The 27,374-nt window shown below is 41.8% G+C and overlaps 1 protein-coding gene across 1 annotated transcript in view; it reads right to left on the minus strand.

The window, feature by feature from the left end:
- Positions 1 to 7,222: 7,222 nt before the first annotated feature.
- The window catches only part of LOC132896470 (serine--tRNA ligase, cytoplasmic), a 77,132-nt gene continuing 56,980 nt past the window's right edge, over positions 7,223 to 27,374 (minus strand). Inside the window, exons 7-11 of the mRNA XM_060937315.1 lie at positions 20,572 to 20,793; positions 17,306 to 17,435; positions 8,264 to 8,421; positions 8,023 to 8,152; positions 7,223 to 7,705 (exon numbers count right to left, since the gene is read on the minus strand). Coding sequence (XP_060793298.1) covers positions 7,548 to 7,705; positions 8,023 to 8,152; positions 8,264 to 8,421; positions 17,306 to 17,435; positions 20,572 to 20,793 — 798 coding nt within the window. The 3' untranslated portion in view covers positions 7,223 to 7,547. The remainder of the gene's footprint in view (positions 7,706 to 8,022; positions 8,153 to 8,263; positions 8,422 to 17,305; positions 17,436 to 20,571; positions 20,794 to 27,374) is intronic.

Below are 27,374 nucleotides of genomic sequence, written 5' to 3' on the forward strand. Positions count from 1 at the left end.
CACGGCTTATGCCCATATAATAATTCAAATGGGGAGAACCCCGTGGAGGCTTGGGGGACCTCTCGCACTGAAAACAACAAGGGCTCGAGCCACTAATCCCAATTACGTGCGTCCTCACTTACGAATTTTTTAATTATATTCTTGAGGGTGCGATTGAACCGTTCAACTAAACCGTCCATTTGTGGGTGATACACGCTGGTGCGGATCGGCTTAATTCCCAATAACCCATACAGTTCGCGCAGTGTCTGTGACATAAACGTGGTGCCTTGATCAGTCAGAATCTCTTTTGGGATTCCAACTCAGGAGATAATGCGGAAGAGCGCCTCCGCAATACTGCGTGCTGAGATATTGCGCAGAGGCACTGCTTCCGGGTATCGCGTTGCATAGTCCAATATAAAGCGGTACCTTCGTGCTGACCGATCTAATGGCCCGACGAGATCCATCCCAATTCTTTCGAACGGGGTCTCGATTAATGGTAGAGAGTGCAAAGGCGCTTTTGGAATGGCCGCTGGATTTACTAACTGGCATTCGCAGCATGCCATACACCACCTACGAACATCGCCGCGAATCCCTGGCCAATAGAATCGGGCCATTATTCGGGCTAGTGTCTTATCCTGCCCTAAGTGTCCAGCCATGGGATTAAAGTGAGCTGCCTGGAATACCAATTCCCGGCGGCTCTTTGGAATTAAAAGCTGCGTGATTTGCTCTTTCGTCTGAGTGTCCTGCGTCACTCGGTATAATCTATCCTTCATAATAGAAAAATAGGGGAAGGACAGGGTGGTGTTCGGCAGGAGCGTTTGACCATCGATTACTCTCACTTGGTCAAACGCATGCCGCAGAGTCCCGTCTCGCGACTGTTCTAACGGGAAATCCGCAAGGGATTCCCCGAGAGAGAGAGGAGGAGCCTGTGGCTCCTCACTCTGACGCGGAGATGACGTAGACAGCTGCTCCCGCCAAGGCGACACCGGGACCTCCCCCTGCTGACGTATGGCAGGACCCACTCATCACTAAACGGCTCATCAACTCCCCGAATCCCGGCCAATCAGTCCCCAAAATTATCGAGTGGGTGAGGCGAGGATTAACCGCCGCCTTTACTATAAATTTTTCCCCTCGGAAAAAAATGTGGACTGACACCAAAAGGTAGCTGTGAACATCCCCGTGCACACACAACACCTTCACCCCCTGTGCTCCCCCAATGCCTCGTTTTGCACCAGGCTTTGGTGAATTGAGGTTTGATTACAACCGGAATCCACCAACGCCTGATATGTATCCCCTTGAATACTCACCGGTATGCGATACGCTCCGGCCCGATCGAGGGCAGCTCCTGGCGCGTCGGGGATCCGAACCACCGCGCCCACCTCCATTGCCGTGCAATGTTGTGGCCCGGCTCCCCGCAGCGCCAGAAACTGGCCCGGGCTTCCTCTCTGCACCGGTGTTCTGGGGCTCACTCACCTGAGGGGGGGAAGAGACAGACACAGAAGGGAGAAACAGGAGGGCACCGCGGGTGCGGCGGGCCGGCTGGGGTGGCGCCGGCCCACGCCTCCGCGGTGGGGGAATGGGGCGAGGACGGGACACAGGAGGAGAGGGAGAGAGAGAGAGAAGAGGAGAGAAGAGGCTGTCTGCTGTCCTGCCGCCAGGACAGCTGCCAAATGGTCCTCCGCCAGCTTGATGGCCTGATCCAGCGACGCTGGGCAGTGGCACTGGACCCACTCCGCGGTTCCTGCTGGCAAGCGTGTGATGAACTGTTCCAGTACCACGTGGTCGACGATCTCCTCAGCGTCGCGGTTGTCGGCCCTCAACCACCACCAGCAGGCGTCCCGGAGTTGTTGGCCAAATGCGAACGGCCGTCCGACTTCCTCCAAGCGCAAAGCGCGGAAGCGCTGGCGCTGCTGTTCGGGGGTGCGCCCCACATGCTGGAGGACGGCCCGGTGAAGGTCCGCGTAGGCCAGCCGGCGGTCGGCGGGGAGCTGCAGCACGGCCAGCTGCGCCTCTCCCGTTAGCAGGGGGAGAAGGCGCGCCACGCGTTGATCCATCGGCCACCCCGAGGTCTCCGTGACTTGCTCAAAGAGCGTGATAAATGCCTCGGGGTCGTCCTGTGGGCCCATCTTTGTTAGGGTGAGGGGGGACAGGCCCGCGGTGGGAGCATTGGTAGACCCCGCCGACGCGAGGAGGTGCCGGAACGCCTGTCGATCCTCTTGCTGGGCCAACACCAGGGCCTCGAACCACTGTTCCTGCTCTTTATGGAGAGAGACTAACGCCTGGTGCTGGCTTTGCTGGGCCATGGCAAGGGCGTGGACCAGGTCGGCGAACGGGGAAGACTCCATGGGGCTGTTTGGCTTCTGCGCTCCAGATCCTGGGTTTCGGCACCACTGTAGCGGTTCTCGTATAAGGGTGGGGCACAGAAGACGGCAGGACAGAGTTCAGGTTGGTACAGCGTTTTATTGCTACACTTTTCAGTGAACACTTATTTCGAATTTCACAGACACACACACAGAATCGGCGTCTGGTTCGGGGAAGAGCTCCCTCTGCTCTCGCTCTCCCTCCTTAAGTAGGGCGTGGTCACTGGGAAGACACACAAACACAGGTTAATTGACATCAGGTGTAGTGATTCTGCCACTTACCTTCCCTGACTCCGCCCTCCTGTCACAGACCGGCGCTTGACCACGCCCCCGCTGCCACATTATGTAAAGCTGCTTTGCGACAATGTCTATTGTTAAAAGCGATATAAAATAAACTTGACTTGTTTCATTTTAACTGTGTACTGTACCAACTGTGCCTGGGGTCAACTGTGCAGGAAAATGGGGGCTGCATTAGTGAGGTGAAAAAGAGAGTGCAGGCAGGGTAGAGCAGTTGGAGAAGGATTTTGGGAGTCATTTGTGATAGGAAAGTCCCAGCAAAAGTGAAAGGTATAATACAGTAGTGAGACCAGCTATGATGTATGGATTGGAGACTGTACCCTTAACGAAGAGACAGGGGGCAAAGTTGGAGGTGGCGGAGTTGAGGACATTAAGGTTTGCGATGGGAGTGATGAGGTTGGACAGGATAAGTAATGAGCACATCAGAGGGGCAGCACATGGGGAGAGCTTGGGAATTAAGCTAAGCGAGATGAGACTGAGATGGTATGAGCACATCCTGAGAAGAGATGCAGAGCATGTTGGAAGGAGAATGTTGAGGATGGAGCTGCCAGGCACACGAAAACGAGAAAGGGCAAAGAGGAGATACATGGATGTGTTGAGAGAGGACATGAGAGTGGCAGGTGTGGTAAAGAAGGATGCGGAAGACAGGGAGCAATGGAGACGAAAGATCCGCCATGGCGACCCCTAATCGAGAGCAGCCAAAAGCAGAAGAAAGAAGACTGTACCAACTGTACAGTGGTGCTTGAAAGTTTGTGAACCCTTTAGAATTTTCTATATTTCTGCATAATTATGACCCAAAACATCATCAGATTTTCATACAAGTCCTAAAAGTAGATAAAGAGAGCCCAGTTAAAGAAATGAGACAAAAATATTATACTTGGTCATTTATTTATTGAGGCAAATGACCCAATATTACATATCTGTGAGTGGCAAAAGTATGTGAACCTTTGCTTTCAGTATCTGATATGACCCCCTTGTGCAGCAATCATTGCAATTAAATGTTTTTGGTAACTGTTGATCAGTCCTGCACACCGGCTTGGAGGAATTTTAGCCCATTCCTCCATACAAAACAGCTTCAACTCTGGGATGTTGGTGGGTTTCCTCACATGAACTGCTCACTTCAGGTCCTTCCACAACATTTCGACTGAATTAAGGTCAGGACTTTAACTTGGCCATTCCAAAACATTAACTTTATTCTTCTTTAACCTTTCTTTGGTAGAATGACTTGTGTGCGTAGGGTCATTGTCTTGCTGCATGACCCACCTTCTCTTGAGATTCAGTTCATGGCCAGATGTCCTGACATTTTCCTTTTGAATTCGCTGGTATAATTCAGAAATCATTGTTCCATCAATGATGGCAAGCTGTCCTGGCCCAGATGCAGCAAAACAGGCCCAAACCATGATACTACCACCACCATGTTTCATAGATGGGATAAGGTTCTTATGCTGGAGTGCAGTGTTTTCCTTTCTCCAAACATAACCCTTCTCATTTAAACCAAATAGTTCTATTTTGGACTCATCCGTCCACAAAACATTTTTCCAATAGCCTTCTGGCTTGTCCATGTGATCTTTCGCAAACTGCCGACGAGCAGCAATGTTCTTTTTGGAGAGCAGTGGCTTTCTCCTTGCAGCCCTGCCATGCACACCATTGTTGTTCAGTGTTCTCCTGATGGTGGACTCATGAACATTAACCAATGAGAGGCCCTCAGTTGCTTAAAAGTTACCGTGGGGTCTTTTGTGACCTCGCCGGCTATTACATGCCTTGCTCTTGGAGTGATCTTTGTTGGTCAACCACTCCTGGGGAGGGTAACAATGGTCTTGAATTTTGTCCATAATCTGTCTGACTGTGGATTGGTGGAGTCCAAACTCTTTAGAGATGGTTTTGTAACCTTTTCCAGACTGATGAGCATCAACAATGGTTTTTCTGAGGTCCTCAGAAACCTCTTTTGTTCATGCCATGATACACTTCCACAAACATGTGTTGTGAAGATCAGACTTTGATAGATCCCTGTTCTTTAAATAAAACAGGGTGCCCACTCACACCTGATTGAAAACACCTGACTCTAATTTCACCTTCAAATTAACTGCTAATCCTAGAGGTTCACATACTTTTGCCACTCACAGATTTGTAATATTGGATCATTTTCCTCAATAAATAAATGACCAAGTATAATATTTTTGTCTAATTTCTTTAACTGGGTTCTCTGTATCTACTTTTAGGACTTGTGTGAAAATCTGATGTTTTAGATCATAATTATGCAGAAATATAGAAAATTCTAAAGGGTTCACAAACTTTTAAGCACCACTGAATCTATGAGGGGCAAAAGTATGTGAACCTCTAGGATTAGCAGTTAATTTGAAGGTGAAATTAGAGTCAGGTGTTTTCAATCAATGGGATGACAATCAGGTGTGAGTGGGCACCCTGTTTTATTTAAAGAACAGGGATCTATCAAAGTCTGATCATTGCAACACACATTTGTGGAAGTGTATCACATGGCGCGAATAAAAGAGGTTTCTGTGGACCTCAGAAAAAAGCATTGTTGATGCTCATCAGGTTGGAAAAGGTTACAAAATCATGTCTAAAGAATTTGGACCCCAGCAATCCACAGTCAGACAGATTGTGTACAAATGGAGGAAATACAAGACCATTGTTACCCTCCCCAGGAGTGGTTGACCAACAAAGATCACTCCAAGAGCAAGGTGTGTAATAGTCGGCGAGGTCACAAAGGACTCCAGGGTAACTTCTAAGCAACTGAAGGTCTCTCTCACATTGGCTAATGTTAATGTTCATGAGCCCACCACCAAGAAAACACTGAACAACAATGGTGTGCATGGTAGGGTTGCAAGGAGAAAGCCACTGCTCTCCAAAAAGAACATTGCTGCTCATCTGCAGTTTGCAAAAGATCACGTGGACAAGCCAGAAGGCTATTGTAAAAATGTTATATGGATGGATGAGACCACAATAGACCTTTTTGGTTTAAATGATAAGCGTTATGTTTGGAGAAAGGAAAACACTGCATTCCAGCATAAGAACCTTATCCCATCTGTGAAACATGGTGGTGGTAGTATCATGGTTTGGGCCTGTTTTGCTGCATCTGGGCCAGGATGGCTTGCCATCATTGATGGAACAATGAATTCTGAATTATAGCAGTGAATTCTAAAGGAAAACGTCAGGACATCTGTCCATGAACTGAATCTCAAGAGAAGGTGGGTCATGCAGCAAGACAATGACCCTGAACACACAAGTTGTTCTACCATCTCATGTCATTATCTCTAGCTGCTTTATCCTGTTCTACAGGGTCGCAGGCAAGCTGGAGCCTATCCTAGCTGACTACGGGCGAAAGGCGGGGTACACCCTGGACAAGTCGCCAGGTCATCACAGGGCTGACACATAGACACAGATAACCATTCACACTCACACCTATGGTCAATTTAGAGTCACCAGTTAACCTAACCTGCATGTCTTTGGACTGTGGGGGAAACGGAGCACACGGAGGAAACCCACGTGGACAACATGCAAAGTCTGCACAGAAAGGCCCTCGCCGGCCATGGGGCTCGAACCCGGACCTTCTTGCTGTGAGGCGACAGCGCTAACCACTACACCACCATGCCGCCCAAGGGCTATGCTATATGGTCCATATTGATGCAACAGTATACAACAATTATTGTTTTCAAAAATCTATTTTTGATTCTCTTATACAAGAGAGCCCAGTCTTGAATATAGAGAAGACTTTAAAAACATGTAAATTAATAATTTCCATAAACAGAATTTAAGTGTCAAACAGGAATCACCAAGAATTTGGCACATTCCCCAGACACACATGCTCATTATTCTTTTATTTTTTATACTTACTGAAAATGAAATATGAGTGTTACTCACTGAAAAAGGTGACGAATTAAAACCCAATTTGTAACTTCTTGCATGCACACGTGCATCTGACAGATGATTGGTTATCAGGTTAGTTCCCTTTAGTCGATTATAAATGTTAGTAACTCATTCATAGTGTTTCTCTCTGCACTGAGTGCATGTGTTCATTTATGAGGAGACCGGAATCTAAAACAACTGATATGCAGCCAAGCTGGCCACAGATAAAAGCATCATTTTTATGTTCCTCTTTGGCTTTTTTTTCCCTGTTACTTATACAGTGGCACTACACACATTCAAAATAAAAGCCAACATGTGCAAATCATGCTGAGCTTGCTGGACATATCTGTCATTCTGTTGTCATTGCCACAATATGATTGTGTTTCAAATGGATTGTCTACAGAACAAAATTATTTCAGTGAAGCACCATGTCCCTGGTCTGTAGTGATACAAATTTCATGAGCATCATGGGAGTGTAGTATACAAACCACAGCACTGTGTTCACTGCTGTATACATGACCTTTAATATACATATGGAGGTGTCAGGCTTCACCAGGCTTGCCATCAATAAGGCCACTATTCCTCAGCTACAGTCGGACCAGTAAAACATGCCCCAGATAAAGTACTAAAAGTATAGCTAATTATTGCAAAATACAGTTTGTACTAAGCAGCACTACAGTACAATCCACATGAGCTTTAATGAATAAAACCGGCAGGACACATTGTTTCATATTCATTTTATTTGTGCCACAATATTAATCTCTTCTTAAGGATATTTCGAACAACTTCTGTACATATCATTGTTGACAGCTAGAACAGATCACCAGTGATATGAAGCCATGTTTCAGGTCAATGAAACTAACTAATGCTGACAAGTTCACATGCATGTTTACCACCCAAGCGGGTGGTATTTTATATATATATATATATATATATATATATATATATATATATATATATATATATATATATATATAAATAGACTAATGGGATGAAACGAAGTTTTGAAGAGACCAATAATGAACAGCCACAGCTGCAGCATGGAAATTAACATTCATTCATAGACATGTTCTCTACTTTGTTTTGCAAGTCAGTGGTATTGGCTTGCTGCTTCTTTTTCTTTCCTCCCTCTTGTTTCTTCTGCTTCTTTGACATCTCTTGGTCAATAGGAGCTGCCTTCACAAACTTGATTATTTCTTTTAAGTCTGAATTAAAGAACCACATAAAAAAAAAGTTACATATGAGCATATACAATCATATACAAGCATAGAAGCATATATAATTCTTACCAAAACACACTATTTTTATGCTATTATTCAGATTTTTAAAAAAGATTTAGCATTTAAATGACAAAAAAAACCCTTATGTTTGGAAAAATCTGTGAAACATTAATGTTACAACAAGGTCACCAAAGGCTTGGTTTCAGTAATATTCATCACTAAACCTGAGAATCTCCAAAGGAAAAATCATAAAATTCACTCAAAATATATTGACACATGTTAACGTGTATAAATATGATTACCTGGAGGCATGAACTCCCTGAGTGGCTCTGGAATGATTATGCCCTCTGCAGTCTGGTAGTTTTCCAGAATGGCACATATTACACGTGTAGTAGCACACATGGTGGCATTGAGCATGTGCACAAACTCAGCCTTGCAAAAATAAATAAATAAATGGATTATTAATATTTTCCACGAGTATGAAATTATTCGTACCACCACCTTTCTTAAGAGCATTTTTCTCTCTAGAGAAGACAGCTTTACCTTATCCATCATCTTCTTTGTCTGACCATAGCGTATACGTAAGCGGCGAGCTTGATAGTCTGTGCAGTTGGAGCAGGACACCAGCTCCCTAAAAGCCTGAGAGCCTGGGAACCATGCCTCCAAGTCCAGCTTCTTACTGGCTGCATGGTTCAAAGAGCCTACAAAACATTTCTTAGAGGTTCAATTCTCTTGCAAAACCACCAGAATATAATATGGCTTTTTCAACCATATTTAACTTTGCTAATACTATAATGCTAAACATTAATTGTATTAGCACAATGACGCTATAATTCCAATTTCAATCATATTCATACATTTAATAAATATATTAAATATGGCTAAAATTGGCATTATAGCATCTTTGTGGTAATACTATAAATGCAGTTGTGATCAGAAATTTACATACACAGACAAACCTCATGGCAATACTGGGCTTTCAATGAGTTTTGAGCTTTTTTGTGGCAGAATGATTATACACCATACATATTTAATAGAAAAAAAAGAATCTGATGCAAAAGTTTTAATTTATTTTGGGGTTTCTAAAATCACACAGGGTCAAGAGTATACATACAAGTCAAACGTTTACATACACCCACTTAGATTATTAATTGAGTGGTGCTGAAAGTTCCAAAATGTCTAACTTGCCAAGACCAAGGCCTCTTAACTACCTGTTAGTGATCCTGATTGACTACAGCTGGTAGCTTCTCTATGCACAACATAAAAAGGTTTGGCACTCATTGGACTAACCAACACACAGTACAATTGGAAAGTCCAAGGAGCTCAGTGCAGATCTGAAAGACGATCATAGATTTACACACTCAGGAATGTACAGTTATGTTCAAAATAATAGCAGTCCCTCAACAGTAGCAAGATAAATCACTGTTTTTGTTAAAATTTCAACCTTTACACCGCAAGCAAGTTTCTGGAGGGTATAGTAAAGGTACAGAAAACCAACAGACCCAACAGGCCTGCTGTGCATGCTACTGATTCTGTGAAATTGAATGATTAGCTGAAAGGGGTGTGTTCAAAAAAATAGCAGTGGTGAGTTCAATTAGGGAGGGCATTGATTTTGTGAAAAAGAAAGGTGTTAACAGGTGGTCCTTATTTAAGGATCAAGGCAACTGACATTGCATATGCTGGCTGTCCTGCATTGGTCCTGAAAAACCAAGTAAAATGGGTCATTCAAGACACTGTTCTGATGAAGAGCGGCTTTTAATCAAGAAATGGATAAAGAGGGGAAAACCTACAAAGAAGTGCAGAAACTTATAGGCTGTTCAGCTAAAATGATAAACGCTTTAAAATGGCAGCCAAAACCAGAAAGACGAGGAAGAAAAAGAAAAACAACTTCTTGAATGGATCGGAGAATAACCAAACTGGCAAAGGCTCAGCCAATGATCAGCTCAAGGAGGATCAAAGAAGATCTAAACTTGCCTGTGAGTACTGGTACAATCAGACGACGTCTATGTGAAGCCAATCTACCAGCAAGAAGCCCCCGCAAAGTCCCATTGTTAAAGAAAAGACGTGCTGAAGCGGCTACAATTTGCCAAAGAACACATTGACTGGCCTGAAAAGAAATGGCGTAATATTTTGTGGACAGATGAAAGTAAGATTGTTCTTTTTGGGTCTAAGGGTCACAGACAGTTTGTCAGATGTCCTCCAAACACAGAATTCAAGCCACAGTACACAGTGAAGACTGTTAAGCATGGTGGTGCAAGCATCATGATATGGGGATGTTTTTCATACTACGGTGTTGGTCCTATTTACCGCATACCAGGGATCATGGATCAGTTTGAGTACATCAGGATACTGGAAGAAGTCATGTTGCCATATGCTGAAGAGGAAATGCCTTTGAAGTAGGTGTTTCAACAAGACAATGACCCCAAACACACCAGCAAGCGAGCAAAATCATGGTTCCAGACAAACAGCATCCAACTAATGGAGTGGCCAGCACAATCCCCGGACCTCAATCCCATAGAAAACTTGTGGGCTGACATAAAAAATGCTGTTCATGAGGCAAAAGCAAGAAATGCAGAGGAATTGTGGAACGTAGTACAATTGACCTGGGCTGCAATACCTGTTGACTGTTGCCAGAAGTTGGTCGACTCCATGCACCACAGATGCGAAGCAGTTATCAGAAACCATGGTTATGCAACAAAATATTAGTTTAGGATACTCAGCAAAGTTGAATTTTCAAGAATTTCTTGGTTTGTATGGTACATTTTTGAGTTGCCAAAGAAAGATGTCAACACTGCTATTTTTTTTAACATTACATTTCTTGACTTTCTGTGAAATATTATGAAATGTAATTACTTTTTCCAATTTTCTTGCTTTGAAATAGAATGTGCAGTATGCCCAATGCATTTGTGTTCATTAAAGTACAATTTATTTGAAGAATTTTGACATTTACTCGCCTTTTTAAAGACACTGCTATTATTTTGAGCACAACTGTATCTTGGAGCTAAACAACTGCAGATTCCATTATGCTGGAAGACCCAAACCCTCAGCTGAGAGGAAATAGGTTCAGATGGCCAGGAACCACCAAGACACAGACCTCCAATAAACTGGAAGCTGCTGGAACACCGTCTACAGTCAAGCAAGTTTTACATCACCATGGACTGAAAGGTTGCCATCTAAGAAAGAAGTCCCTGCTTCAAATCAACATCTTCAAACTTGAGTAAACTTTGCAACTGACAAGATGGAGAAAGAGAGAGCCTTCTGGAGGAAAGTTTTACGGTCAGACGAGACAAAGATAGAGTTGTTTGTGCACAGAGTGGTGGTAGCATCATGCTCTGTTTTTCTGCCAGTGCTAGTTAGTGCATTGCACACCAAGTAGATGGAATAATGAAAAACCTCAGAACTCTTCAGCATAACCACAAACCATCAGAAACTGTGTTCAAACAGGACAATGAAACCAAACACATCAAAGCTGGTTGTGGATAAAGCAGGCTAACATTAAGCTTAAAACACATCCTGACCTCAAGCCTTACAAAAATATACTGACTATACTTTAAAAGTCATGTTTGTGACAGCAAATGCAAATTTAATTGAACTCTACCAATTCTGCCAAGAAAAGTGGACAAATATCCAACCAGAATTCTGCAGAAGCTTGTTGATGACTACAAAAAGTGTCTAGTCAAGATGAAACTTACTAAGGAACATTTAACCAAATATTAGATGTGCTGGATGTAAATTTTGACTCGATATGTAGAATTGTGATCCTGTCTTGATTTCAGAAAACCCAAAATTAATTTAAAAAAACTTGTGCACCCGGTGGTGTAGTGGTTAGCGCTGTTGCCTCACAGCAAGAAGGTCCGGGTTCGAGCCCCGTGGCCGGCGAGGGCCTTTCTGTGCGGAGTTTGCATGTTCTCCCCGTGTCCGCGTGGATTTCCTCCGGGTGCTCTGGTTTCCCCCACAGTCCAAAGACATGCAGGTTAGGTTAACTGGTGACTCTAAATTGACCGTAGGTGTGAATGTGAATGGTTGTCTGTGTCTATGTGTCAGCCCTGTGATGACCTGGCGACTTGTCCAGGGTGTACCCCGCATTTCGCCCGTAGTCAGCTGGGATAGGCTCCAGCTTGCCTGCGACCCTGTAGAACAGGATAAAGCGGCTAGAGATAATGAGATGAAACTTGTGCACCAAATTATTTTTTTCTTATTAAAAGATGCTGTGCAATCATTCTGCCACAGAAAAAAAAAAGTTAAAGAATCACTGAAAGCCCAATATTGCTAGGATATTCATTCATGTAAACTTCTGACCACAACAGTGTTGTTTTCATCTATGATACATCACAAATAAATTTCTTCATTCATTCATTTTGATTCCTGTTTAAATGGTGTTTTTGACTGTACAAATACACTGCAACCCCGATATAACGAACTCCTTGGGGGACGTCCAAATCATTTGTTATACCAAAAAGTTCATAATACTGAAATGGACCCACTTGAGACACCACTCACTCACTCTTACGAGACCAACTTCGTTTAATTTATATTTACAATTAATTCACTTACATATTTATAAAGTAAAGGAAATAAGGTCACACTCGCCCTCGTTTGCTTGCCACATCATCTTTCTTTTTGGCCCATCATGTTGACTGCAGTTATGGATGAAGTCTCTGAGTGCTTTTTCTTTAAAAGTTTAATTTAAAATTTTCGGGAAACCATATTCTTTAGACCAATTATTTTCTCACCACGCTTTAGATGGTCCAGGATGTGAAGCTGGTCTTCAACAGTGTCGCCTCGAACTGCTACTCATGTACACGCATGCAGCTCCATTAGGACTAATTACCATGTATGCGTTCTGGCTTAGTGCGCAATCACAGGGCATTTATCAGGACTCTTACTACGCAGACTTTGTGAAGTCTTTACTTTGTGAAATCTTTACTCTGATTTTTGCTGTTCCTAGTGTCTCACGTTACCAAGCTTTTTGTAGCGGTGTGTTGATATCCTGGTTTCCAACTCTGTTTTGTATTTTGCCCTTTTTCTTCACCTTTGATATCCTGTCTATGCCTCACTTGACTATTGCCTGTTTCTTTACTCTGATTTTTGATCACTGATTTGGAGCTGTTTGCCAGTGTGTTTTATTTAAAAACTTTTCCAGTGATCACAACCGTGCATCACCTGCATTTTCTGACAGACGGAGAGTATTTTATGTTTACGAGTAGCCATGACAACAGTACTTATAGAGTAAAGATTCAAGTAAAAATGCTTTTAGCTTGTAAAATAAAGTCCTTTTAAGGAATTTTTTGAAGTCAATGATTGCCGTTCTTGATAATTCTTAGTGACGGGACACCTAAGCAAGGCTCGTTAAGCCTTTGTTTTATGGCGTTAACACGTATCGTCAACTTGACTGTGGACTTGATTATTTAATGCCCATCTCTGGTGAGAAGACAGGTATCTGGCTCAGTGATTATATATATTATAAATATTTGAAGACTCCAATTCTGTCATTAACTCTTTGGGGCCAAAAGCTTCACCGGCGAAGCTCGGCAGGTTTAAAATAAGTAGGCCATGTATTGGGTAAATATCTTCATGAGTTTTTATCATACAAGCATGATAAACATTGACAAACTTTATACTTTTTATACTTTACACTTTCCTATGTGTCCACGGTCAAAAATTTTTAAATTACCCAAATTAGATGAAACATAAAACTTGTCACCTTGAGTACAGTGGGGCAAAAAAGTATTTAGTCAGCCACCAATTGTGCAAGTTCTCCCACTTAAAAAGATGAGAGAGGCCTGTAATTTTCATCATAGGTACACTTCAACTATGAGAGACAGAATGGGGGGAAAGAATCCAGGAAATCACATTGTAGGATTTTTAATGAATTAATTGGTAAATTCCTCGGTAAAATAAGTATTTGGTCACCTACAAACAAGCAAGATTTCTGGCTCTCACAGACCTGTAACTTCTTCTTTAAGAGGCTCCTCTGTCCTCCACTCGTTACTTGTATTAATGGCACCTGTTTGAACTCGTTATTAGTATAAAAGACACCTGTCCACAACCTCAAACAGTCACACTCCAAACTCCACTATGGCCAAGACCAAAGAGCTGTCAAAGGACACCAGAAACAAAATTGTAGACCTGCACCAGGCTGGGAAGACTGAATCTGCAATAGGTAAGCAGCTTGGTGTGAAGAAATCAACTGTGGGAGCAATTATTAGAAAATGGAAGACATACAAGACCACTGATAATCTCCCTCGATCTGGGGCTCCACGCAAGATCTCACCCCGTGGGGTCAAAATGATCGCAAGAATGGTGAGCAAAAATCCCAGAACAACACGGGGGGACCTAGTGAATGACCTGCAGAGAGCTGGGACCAAAGTAACAAAGGCTACCATCAGTAACACACTACGCCGCCAGGGACTCAAATCCTGCAGTGCCCCCTGCTTAAGCCAGTACCTGTCCAGACCCGTCTGAAGTTTGCTAGAGAGCATTTAGATGATCCAGAAGAGGATTGGGAGAATGTCATATGGTCAGATGAAACCAAAATAGAACTTTTTGGTAAAAACTCAACTTGTCGTGTTTGGAGGAGAAAGAATGCTGAGTTGCATCCAAAGAACATCATACCTACTGTGAAGCATGGGGGTGGAAACATCATGCTTTGGGGCTGTTTTTCTGCAAAGGGACCAGGACGACTGATCCGTGTAAAAGAAAGAATGAATGGGGCCATGTATCGTGAGATTTTGAGTGAAAACCTCCTTCCATCAGCAAGGGCATTGAAGATGAAACGTGGCTGGGTCTTTCAGCATGACAATGATCCTAAACACACCGCCCAGGCAACAAAGGAGTGGCTTCGTAAGAAGCATTTCAAGGTCCTGGAGTGGCCTAGCCAGTCTCCAGATCTTAACCCCATAGAAAATCTTTGGAGGGAGTTGAAAGTCCGTGTTGCCCAGCAACAGCCCCAAAACATCACTGCTCTAGAGGAGATCTGCATGGAGGAATGGGCCAAAATACCAGCAACAGTGTGTGAAAACCTTGTGAAGACTTACAGAAAACGTTTGACCTCTGTCATTGCCAACAAAGGGTATATAACAAAGTATTGAGATGAACTTTTGTTATTGACCAAATACTTATTTTCCACCATAATTTGCAAATAAATTCTTTAAAAATCAGACAATGTGATTTTCTGGGTTTTTTTTTCTCATTCTGTCTCTCATAGTTGAGGTATACCTATGATGAAAATTACAGGCCTCTCTCATCTTTTTAAGTGGGAGAACTTGCACAATTGGTGACTGACTAAATACTTTTTTGCTCCACTGTAAGTCACACCAGAGTCAGAGCGCTGAGCACCCACTTACACATTCATAAAAGACTATTCACATGGTAACGGCATGATAATCACTTTCACTCTTTTGGTTTTGAATGGTTTCTCTTTCGCTGTGGGAATGACAGAATAAAATCTGTCAGCCATAGTTTAGGCTATTTGGAGGTAAAACCTGTTGCGAGATGGCAAGTGGATTTTACACACTTCGGATGATTCAGGACAGCAATTCAATTCATGATTCAGGACAATCAATTCATGGTCCAATTCAATCTTGAGAACTTTTTTTTTTTTACTTCAACATGATCCAGCCAAAGATCAGCTCGAGTAATTGTATATCTCATCTCATCTCATTATCTCTTGCCGCTTTATCCTTCTACAGGGTCGCAGGCAAGCTGGAGCCTATCCCAGCTGACTATGGGCGAAAGGCGGGGTACACCCTGGACAAGTCGCCAGGTCATCACAGGGCTGACACATAGACACAGACAACCATTCACACTCACATTCACACCTACGGTCAATTTAGAGTCACCAGTTAACCTAACCTGCATGTCTTTGGACTGTGGGGGAAACCGGAGCACCCGGAGGAAACCCACGCGGACACGGGGAGAACATGCAAACTCCACACAGAAAGGCCCTCGCCGGCCCCGGGGCTCGAACCCAGGACCTTCTTGCTGTGAGGCGACAGAGCTAACCACTACACCACCGTGCCGCCCGTAATTGTATATATTTGTCCTATTTATTATGAGCATCTCAGTTGATGCGCATGCACTGTAGTGCATAGACAGAAAAAATGACTGAGCAATTTTTCCAAAGTATTTTCCTCATAAATAGTTAATTTGGCTCTATTTTGAGTTTAGAGAGTAAAATTTGAAGTTGGAATGGGAACAAAAGTACAGAATAATTGTGTAACAGAGTTGGTTGTGGCTCTGAACTGAGTAAAATAGTACAAGAGTTAATTTCAAGACACACTGAATAGAGTCAAATACAAGATAAATGAAGCTGTTGTAAAAAAGCAGCTTCAGAACAGTGTTGAAATGTGTGGGGGGAAAAAAACCAAAAACGCATTACTTTACCCGGGCGGCACGGTGGTGTAGTGGTTAGCGCTGTCGCCTCACAGCAAGAAGGTCCGGGTTCAAGCCCCGTGGCCGGCGAGGGCCTTTCTGTGCGGAGTTTGCATGTTCTCCCCGTGTCCGCGTGGGTTTCCTCCGGGTGCTCCGGTTTCCCCCACAGTCCAAAGACATGCAGGTTAGGTTAACTGGTGACTCTAAATTGACCGTAGGTGTGAATGTGAGTGTGAATGGTTGTTTGTGTCTATGTGTCAGCCGTGTGATGACCTGGCGACTTGTCCAGGGTGTACCCCGCCTTTCGCCCTTAGTCAGCTGGGATAGGCTCCAGCTTGCCTGCGACCCTGTAGAACAGGATAATGCGGCTAGAGATAATGAGATGAGATTACTTTACCCATTGTGACTATCCATTTTGATCACTTGACCTGATGGGATTGAGTTGGCAGTATTCACTCTTCTCTTTGAATGGAATTTTTTACTCTTCTTATTGAATAGTCCTCCCACTCCCAAACCTTTATCCCAAAACAACAGGAATTTTTTGATGGCCAGTTAATTGTCCAAATCAATAGAGCAGATTTAAGTTGTGCTTGATACATCCCTAAGACTGAAAAGAATCACCTCAAGTGATCAAAATGGTTTGGTAAAATGGGTAAGGTAATGTTTTTTCACACATTCCAACACAGTTCTAAAACTGCTTTTTACATCGTTTATCTGTTTTTTGTTTTAAAGTACAATCATGACATACATACTACATTGATATTATTGTAGCTGAACTTGTACGGAAGACAAAAAGTCATTTGACTTTGAAAATACTGCTTAGACTTGTTGAAATTGGCAACAAAAATCAAAGTATGCCAAAATCATAGTGCCAGAAAATACCGTCAGACCCCAAAGGGTTAAAGGTGGGTGACATGAACTTGGTCCGTTATAAGTGAAAGTTTGTAGTAAAAGAGTTTGTTACAGCAGGGTTGCAGTGTAGATTTAACAAGAAATCTGAGCTCGTTCTTTACAGACTACAGACTCCTGAAAGCTAAAGAAAAGAGAGAAAAAAGTAGCTGTTTTCTGTTTAATCCTGACTACAGCCTTCACAAATGTTCATAAAAGTTGAAGAAAAAAAAGTCCTATTTGTTAACTTTTTTTTAAACCATAATCAAAAAGGTAGTTCCCTAAAAAAAAAAGATTTAGAGAGGAAAAAAAAAAAAGACTGACCAGAGACAATGTTAACAATGCGGTAGGGTATTCCAAGTGACTGGTAGAAATCTTCTGCAGTCTTGATCATCTCATCAAACATCTCCCATGACTTGTTGTTATGAGGAGAGGCATACACAAACTGTTCAATCTGTGTTGGAATTTACAAAGACATTTTTTAAAAGTGACAATTCAACCACCAAACTGTGTAAATTTATTCCAGTCAATAAGTCAAGTATAGACCCCTTGCACTGATGTCACACTTACGTTAACAACCAATGCTACCTTTGTCTTGGGGGACAAGCGAACATTGTTTACATACTGAAGACAAGTGATATTGAAGATGTCAGATGGCTGTAGTTTGAAGAAAACTATAGCTTAAAAAAGCTTGACTTGGATTATCCAAGTAATCTGGTAGTAAGAAAGAATTAAAGGATAGATACATGCAGAAATTAGAGTTTATTAGTGGTTATGATCCGTACAAAATTCCTCGAAACAATTGGAGTGACTATGTAGATCTGTGGCCTAGCATTACCTACACAGATGTTAGAATGTACACTCTCATTGCATTTTCTCAATTTTAATTAAAAAACAAACAAAAAAAACCACCTCATCCTTCTCTTCCTTGGTAGAAGAGAAGAGCAGGGAGGATTTAGAATTGAGCAGCTGTAGTTTGTTTACACTTGATACAAATTCTTGTAGCGTCCTCGCAACCACTGCAAAGACGTGTACAAAAACCCCAAAAATGCTTACATACAGTGGTGCTTGAAAGTTTGTGAACCCTTTAGAATTTTCTATATTTCTGCATAATTATGACCCAAAACATCATCAGATTTTCACACAAGTCCTAAAAGTAGATAAAGAGAGCCCAGTTAAAGAAATGAGACAAAAATATTATACTTGATCATTTATTTATTGAGGCAAATGACCCAATATTACATATCTGTGAGTGGCAAAAGTATGTGAACCTCTAGCATTAGCAGTTAATTTGAAGGTGAAATTAGAGTCAGGTGTTTTCAATCAATGGGATGACAATCAGGTGTGAGTGGGCACCCTGTTTTATTTAAAGAACAGGGATCTATCAAAGTCTGATCTTCACAACACATGTTTGTGGAAGTGTATCATGGCACGAACAAAGGAGATTTCTGAGGACCTCAGAAAAGCGTTTTTGATGCTCATCAGGCTGGAAAAGGTGATAAAACCATCTCTAAAGAGTTTGGACTCCACCAATCTACAGTTAGACAGATTGTGAACAAATGGAGGAAATTCAAGACCATTGTTACCCTCCCCAGGAGTGGTCGACCAACAAAGATCACTCCAAGAGCAAGGCGTGTAATAGTCGACAAGGTCACAAAGGATCCCAGAGTAACTTCTAAGCAACTGAAGGCCTCTCTCACATTGGCTAATGTTAATGTTCATGAATCCACCATCAGGAGAACACTGAACAAGAATGGTGTGCATGGCAGGGTTGCAAGGAGAAAGCCACTGCTCCCCAAAAAGAACATTGCTGCTCGTCTGCAGTTTGCTAAAGATCATGTGGACAAGCCAGAAGGCTATTGGAAAAATGTTTTGTGGACGGATGAGACCAAAATAGAACTTTTTGGTTTAAATGAGAAGCGTTATGTTTGGAGAAAGGAAAACACTGCATTCCAGCATAAGAACCTTATCCCATCTGTGAAACATGGTGGTGGTAGTATCATGGTTTGGGCCTGTTTCGCTGCATCTGGGCCAGAACGGCTTGCTATCATTGATGGAACAATGAATTCTGAATTATGCCAGCGAATTCTAAAGGAAAATGTCAGGCCATCTGTCCATGAACTGAATCTCAAGAGAAGGTGGGTCATGCAGCAAGACAACGACCCTAAGCACACAAGTCGTTCAACCAAAGAATGGTTAAAGAAGAATAAAGTTAATGTTTTGGAATGGCCAAGTCAAAGTCCTGACCTTAATCCAATCGAAATGTTGTGGAAGGACCTGAAGTGAGCAGTTCATGTGAGGAAACTCACCAACATCCTAGAGTTGAAGCTGTTCTGTACGGAACAATGGGCTAAAATACCTCCAAGCCGGTGTGCAGGACTGATCAACAGTTAGCAGAAATGTTTTGTTGCAGTTATTGCTGCACAAGGGGGTCACACCAGATACTGAAAGCAAAGGTTCACATACTTTTGACACTCACAGATATGTAATATTGGATCATTTTCCTCAATAAATAAATGACCAAGTATAATATTTTTTGTCTCATTTGTTTAACTGGGTTCTCTTTATCTACTTTTGGGACTTGTGTGAAAATCTAATGATACTTTAGGTCATATTTATGCAGAAATATAGAAAATTCTAAAGGGTTCACAAACTTTTAAGCACCACTGTACGCGGGCAAAAAAATGGGACAGGATTTATCTTGATCACCAGATCTTTAATCCAGCCACATATAAAAAGTTGTCAGCCTCCATGCTCTTCCAGGTTTTCATCTGGTTGTTCATGTAGAATGATGTCTGCAGCACCAGGTACTTTGAGATGTCAGGGAACTCAACGAATGGATAAGTTTTCAGATTGGAAAAATCCTTTACTAGTGTGTAAGGCTCCATCCCATTGCAAAGAGAAACTTTCTGAAAGTATCTTGACCGTGCATTGGCCTCTTAACTGCGAAAATAGTCGGAGACAGTTTCAATAGCTCTTTGCATGCCAGCAGCCAAACTGGTTTGCCTGACCAGCACTTCACTTACCGGAAGTAAACGTGCAAGCAAAAGTCACGTGACTGAATACCAACCTATATTCTATTCCAGGTTAACCACTCGCAAAGAATGACCAAAAAACCTTTAACTCCATGGATTGTCGGCGAAAAAAAAATGGCAAGATCGGGCCGCACACTGCGAGTTTATGGCAGGCCTTAGAAACAAGGAAGCTGAGTGAAACAAAAGGATTCACTGACAATTACAGATAAAAAGGTGTACTGGGTTTTTCCTACTGCTGTGGGGAAAAAGAAAAAAAAGAAGGGGAAAAAAACCCTCCTACTCCCAGATCAGAGATATTTCCTTTCTAAAGAAATGCTCAAGTCAAGCTCCTAAGCTACAGTCAGAAGTTCAAGACAAGGTTCCAGGGAGATGGTAATACCTTTTTTATCTTTTGCTCTATTTGAATGCTTGGAACAATCAAAAACCGCACAAAAATGAACCATATTTAACACAGATAGCCTTGCTTGCAGGAAAGACAGTGTCTCGTCCCCCAGGAGAAATCATGTGATGTCACGCGCAAGGGGTCTATACTATGAAAACTGCCCCAAAACTAACCTTTTCAAACTGGTGAACCCTAAAGATACCACGTGTATCTCGGCCATGGGAACCCACTTCCTGTCTGAAGCAGGTAGAAATGCCAGCATAACGGATGGGCAGGTCCTCCGGCTTAAGCCACTCATCTCTCAAGAAGGCTGCTATGGGCTGTTCTGAAGTGGCAATCAAATACTTCTCATCCACTGATGTATCATCTGAATGCTCACTGCCCTTCCCAATAACCTGCAAATGTAGGGTTGAGGGAACAAAGAGAAACACTAAATTATGAGGGACTGTGTAAAATAAAACCCCAAAGATAGTGATTGACATGAATATTTGGTTACTCAAGTATTTGCAAGTGACAGCAAATTATCAATTACATGTAGAATTGCTACATGCATAGAATTGATGCATGTAGAACATGTATCAATTACATGTTTTATTTTGCAACTTTTTCAAAATTTCAGTGCAACTTGCATAACTGATGTACAGTACCAAACATCAATTTCTTGTCCAACAAACATGAACTCTTCCAGAAATGGAGCCATTACTGGAGTAGGGGCGGACAGTCTACAGATACAGCACAGTTGAGAGGCAAATATCTTTGTAACCCCTTATTCTAAGCCCAAGCTATACCACAAGCTAGCTAACTATGATTAGCTGACAAAATATTCAACAATGGCTTTCAAAGATTGCACATGCTATGTACCATCACCTCACATTTAAACAAAACACTCATTTTTATTTCCTACTTGTGGAGGCAGGGTGTGGTCAAGTGCAGTTTTGTTATGTAAAAAGCAAATGTCTTTCGGACCTGTTGTCAGAACAAGGCCAGCTCACAGCCCAACAGATGCTAATCAACAATCGCTAGTCTGAACGAGCATATGGATCCAAAGAGTGTGTAATATCAGGGTGGTTGTGGACCTTTTTGTAGTGATGTTCATCACTCAACTGCCTGAAGGGATGAGAGTTTGTCCAGTGCAAGCAATGGTGGAGGAGATGGTCCAACTGGCCGGGGCAAACAGCCCCACCTTTTTTCTGTGTCCCTGTTCATTGCACTTCTCCCATCCCTTCCCCTCAGAAACAGGGAGCATTTATCCTGAAACTGGATCTCTGGACCATGCTTCCTCCCAGTCTCTCCCTCTCCACCCCTTCCCCCCCCCCACTTCCCTCTATTTCCTTCATATTTCCTTTCCTTCATACAGATGGGACCCCTAGAGTCCACAAGTGTAGTGCCACAGGCCTCCCCTGATCAAATAGGGATGTATGGTATGCCTAGAACATTCCAAGGGGAAACGCATAATGTTTTAGGTTGCAATCAAATTTTGATCCATCAAAGCCTGATTTAAAGCGGGGAATTGGATAGAGCACAGCAGGTAAAGGTGAAGTGTGCACATGAGTACACTCATATTTGTGCCACCACAACACAAACATGTGTCTGCGTGTTTACTGATGCTATTAAGCTGTTGGCAAGAGAAGCTCTGGTGAAAAGAAAGAAAACAAAAGAGAACGACTACATCACACTCTGTCAAAGCCTGCTTTCATTGTCCTCCTTTTCCTCAATACGCATCAGTGTGTAGTCAAATTTTTCAAAAAATTTGGCATTGATTATAAAATACTATTATTGACCTGTAAAGCACTGAATAGTCTTGCACCACAGCACCCAAGTGAGCTTCTGGTCTTTTCTGACCCGTCACACCTACTTGGATCAAAAGGTGCAGGTAGGGCCGTGCGATATGGGAAAAAATGAATATCCCGATACATTTTCTCCATTTCACGATATATATCTCTCGATATATTTAAATCTCCTCTAAAGGACCCCATGAAATCTAACTTTTACTCTTTATTGTTTTCACTACAATCCCTGCAGATTAAATAACATTCTTGGTTAACTTTACAGGTGGTTTTCAACAACACATTTTAAATTTTCATGTTAGTGATTAATCACAGTTGAATTGAAATCAGACTATTTTTATTCAACAAAGATGTGGCACAAACTGCAAAAACAATCTTGAAAATTGCAACAAAGGGGCAATACAATACAGAGCTGCTCAGAGCTCAAATCAATAAAGTGCAAGCTCAACACTGAGAAAGACATTTAGCCTAAATAAGAAAAGTGCTCATTCATTAAATTATTTAAAAAAATAGATCTCCAAGCTATTAACCTGACTACTGAGAACCACTGGAACATTTACAATAGAGAGAGAGATTGAGGGAGAGAAGAGAGAGATCTGCAAAACATAAGTTTTCTCTTTGCACACTTTTGAACTGAATGTTTTCTGTCTCTGCCTCTCAGATGTGTATAATTCCGGCTGCTGCCTTTCATGATGACAGTTTTTTTTTGCACACTTTACAAACTGGCATTTGCTGTTCCACGTCCTCCTCGCAATATCCAAAAAAATGCCAGATGACTGACCCCTCACTAGTTCTTTTAGGAACCAATTCGTCCGCTTCCATTTTTAATTTGTCGCTGAAATTGCCAGAGCTTACACGGTAGCCTATGCAACACTGGCGATTGCACGAACTGAGTCAGCGCTGTAAACCGAAACTAGAAAATCTTCCCGCCAGCAGTGTTGCCAGATACTGCTGACGTTTTCCAGCCCAAAATATGTTCAAAACCGGCCAAAACGCACTTAAAACCGCCCAATCTGGCAACACAACCGAAACTAGAAAATCTTCCCGGAAGTTCCTTTCAGCACCGAGATGTCACCTGGGATTGGTTGGCGAGTGTGTGACGTTATTGTTTTCTTTACCCTTAGGCAGCCTCTCACGTTACTGCCTGAGGGACAGGGAGAAAACCACCGGGAAAGGTTTTAAACACAACAAACACGAAACGAACGCAAGTCGGAAGATGACCATAAAATACTCGATAGTTACGATATAATAATTTTATGTATCGCACACAGAATTTTCAGCGATATATCGAGTATATTCGATATATCGCACAGCCCTAGGTGCAGGCTATCTATTAGCATCACAAATAGTGAAGGTATCATGATGAAGAGCCCCATAATTATGGAACAGCCTTGCAAGTAGTGTTCAGGACTCAGACACAATCTCAGTGTTTAAGTCTAGATTGAAAACATTTGTTTCATCAAGCCTTTTGGTAATAGCTTTATTATAGCTTTTTATTAAGTAAAGGAGTAGATCTGGAGTGTCCTCAGGCATAGAATGTTTTGGTAAACTGGGATGCTGTCGCCCAAGTTTGTTAATGGTGGTGTGTCTGCTTTATGCCCCAGGGCTCCCTCATGCCCGAGTTACCTTCTGGCTCTCTCTTTCTGTTATGCTGTCATAGTTAGTCTTGCCAAAGTCTCCACTTGCACTCAGTGCACACTGTATACTGTTCTTAACCATTTGGTGACAACAGGCATCCTGAACAATGCGTTTTCTCTGTCTCCATCTGTTGAGCTACATGTCAATCCTGAGATCCCAGTGATGCCACCCTCTCCTGCTCTTTTGACCTGCCTTATCCATCCTGATACCCGACTTCTGGCTAGGGTTTTCATCACATCGCTCCTGTGGAGGATGGCCCCATGTGGACAGTCGAAAGACACACTTGGAAGATGGCTCTGGACATTTACAGCTTTGCTACAATAGCTGAGGACTACAATCACCATGATAACTTTAGGACTGCAGCTGTCATGAACAGTTTTGCACTAAGTCTCCATCAATGAACAGCTGATAACTTCAACAAAATGGACTTCATGTTAAAACTATAATGAATTTCCTGGTTTCAAAATTGTACTCTGACTATATAGGACAAATAGCATGATTATAAAGAACTTGCTTCTATATATCATGCTATTTGTTGTCACCCAGATGAGGATGGGTTCCCTCTTGAGTCTGGTTCCTCTCAAGTTTTCTTCATGTCGTCTGAGGGCGTTTTTTCTCGCCACAGTTGATCATTAGGAATTCCTCGTTCAGGCTTGATCATTAGGAATAAATAAATGTATTCGGGATAAAATTAGCTCACGTTTAAAGTCTTTATTTTTATGTAAAGCTGCTTTATGACAATGTCTGTTGTTAAAAGCGCTATACAAATAAACTGACTTGGCACGGTTTTTATCCTGTTCAGAGTGAAGGAAGGTGGAGATTTACACCCTAAATACACACCATGCACATACATTCTAAATAAAAAATGTCAAGTGAAAATAAATAAGCAAAGCTTTAAGGACTTGAGTATTCACTCATTTTGGCTGTCAAGTACACAAGCTTCACAATTACCAAAATGGTCCAAAAATGGACCAAAATGGTTACATACCTGCACAAAAAATAAAATTTATTAAAAAACACCCACAAATACTTTAATAGTCCATTATTCATGTTAATTCACACATAATCAACAAAACTTGAATATATAAACTTGTATATCATTTGCCATTTTTGTCAACTTTTTCAACAATATGTAAAACAATTCTTATCACTCAAAGAGAAAGTCATTAAATAGCTCATCTAATCATTATTCCCTGTTCCTAAACCAAGAAGCAATTTAAAATCACAAGTAAGGAATTTCATGAGGGATTTATTTTAAGCAAAAGATACTAGAAATTTCTGCATTTAATGGCTCACCTTCTCTAACCTTTTATCTAAACTGTACGAAAAATCACAGGGTTCATACAGACATCACTTAGTTAAAATTATCTTTTTTAAGGAACAAATGTTCATTTTTCAAGGACTTGATGAGAGACTTAGACCAATCATAAAAGTAAAACCATATTTTTATTTATATATATATATATATATATATATATATATATATATATATATATATATATATGTACAGTGGGGCAAAAAAGTATTTAGTCAGTCACCAATTGTGCAAGTTCTCCCACTTAAAAAGATGAGAGGCGCCTGTAATTTTCATCATAGGTATACCTCAACTATGAGAGAAAAAAAAAAAAAATCCAGAAAATCACATTGTTTGATTTTTAAAGAATTTATTTGCAAATTATGGTGGAAAATAAGTATTTGGTCAATAACAAAAGTTCATCTCAATACTTTGTTATATACCCTTTGTTGGCAATGACAGAGGTCAAATGTTTTCTGTAAGTCTTCACAAGGTTTTCACACACTGTTGCTGGTATTTTGGCCCATTCCTCCATGCAGATCTCCTCTAGAGCAGTGATGTTTTGGGGCTGTCGCTGGGCAACATAGACTTTCAACTCCCTCCAAAGATTTTCTATGGGGTTAAGATCTGGAGACTGGCTAGGCCACTCCAGGACCTTGAAATGCTTCTTACGAAGCCACTCCTTCGTTGCCCAGGAATGATTTTGTCATGCTGAAAGACCCAGCCACGTTTCATTTTCAATCCCCTTGCTGATGGAAGGAGGTTTTCACTCAAAATCTCACAATACGTGGCCCCATTCATTCTTTCCTTTACACGGATCAGTCGTCCTGATCCCTTTGCAGAAAAACAGCCCCAAAGCATGATGTTTCCACCCCCATGCTTCACAGTAGCTATGGTGCTCTTTGGATGTAACTCAGAATTCGTTCTCCTCCAAACACGACAAGTTGAGTTTTTACCAAAAAGTTCTATTTTGGTTTCATCTGACCATATGACATTCTCCCAATCCTCTTCTGGATCATCCAAATGCTCTCTAGCAAACTTCAGACGGGCCTGGACACATACTGGCTTAAGCAGGGGGACACATCTGGCACTGCAGGATTTGAGTCCCTGGCAGCGTAGTGTGTTACTGATGGTAGCCTTTGTTACTTTGGTCCCAGCTCTCTGCAGGTCATTCACTAGGTCCCCCCGTGTGGTTCTGGGATTTTTGCTCACCGTTCTTGTGATCATTTTGACCCCATGGGGTGAGATCTTGCATGGAGCTCCAGATCGAGGGAGATTATCATTGGTCTTGTATGTCTTCCATTTTCTAATAATTGCTCCCACAGTTGACTTCTTCACACCAAACTGCTTACCTATTGCAGATTCAGTCTTCCCAGCCTGGTGCAGGTCTACAATTTTGTTTCCAGTGTCCTTTGACAGCTCTTTGGTCTTGGCCATAGTGGAGTTTGGAGTGTGACTGTTTGAGGTTGTGGACAGGTGTCTTTTATACTGATAACGAGTTCAAACAGGTGCCATTAATACAGGTAACGAGTGGAGGACAGAGGAGCCTCTTAAAGAAGTTGTTACAGGTCTGTGAGAGCCAGAAATCTTGCTTGTTTGTAGGTGACCAAATACTTATTTTACCGAGGAATTTACCAATTACCATATTTTTCGGACTATACGTCGCTCCAGAGTTTAAGTCGCATCAGCCAAAAAATGCATTATGAAGACGAAAAAAACATATATACATCGCACCGGACTATAAGTCGCACTTTTTTGAAGGGTTATTCTATCCATAGAATCTGTGATTCTATCTGATAAGCGGCGTGTGGTTACTGCGCGACTGCATTGTTTATTTAATAAACTAACAGCTGAGCAGTGATAATGCACCCTTTGCCCTGTAAGTAGCCTAGTCTGATTATTTTAAATATCTACTACTATCTTTAATACTATCACTATCGTTATTACTAATAGCCTATATTATTATTATAACTAATATTAGTAGCCTATTACTGATGCATTAAACAGTTTGCTTTTAGAATATTTTTACCGGTAGGGCTTATTATCGCCCCATGGCTCTTTCATCTTTGCTATTAAAGCTGTAATCATCATCGAGGAGTGTCATTCTTCATTTTTGTCGAATTTTAGTTCATCAAATCAGAGGTCAAGTAGGCTATAGGTATATCATCTCCAAAGACAGGTACAGTAGTAAAAACAACCGTCTAGTGAAAAAACAACAACAACAACAACCGCTCAGAGAAAAAAACAGGCAGAAAGT

The sequence above is a fragment of the Neoarius graeffei genome, chromosome 13 (assembly GCF_027579695.1).
Source record: "Neoarius graeffei isolate fNeoGra1 chromosome 13, fNeoGra1.pri, whole genome shotgun sequence".
In the NCBI taxonomy this organism is placed as follows: domain Eukaryota; kingdom Metazoa; phylum Chordata; class Actinopteri; order Siluriformes; family Ariidae; genus Neoarius; species Neoarius graeffei.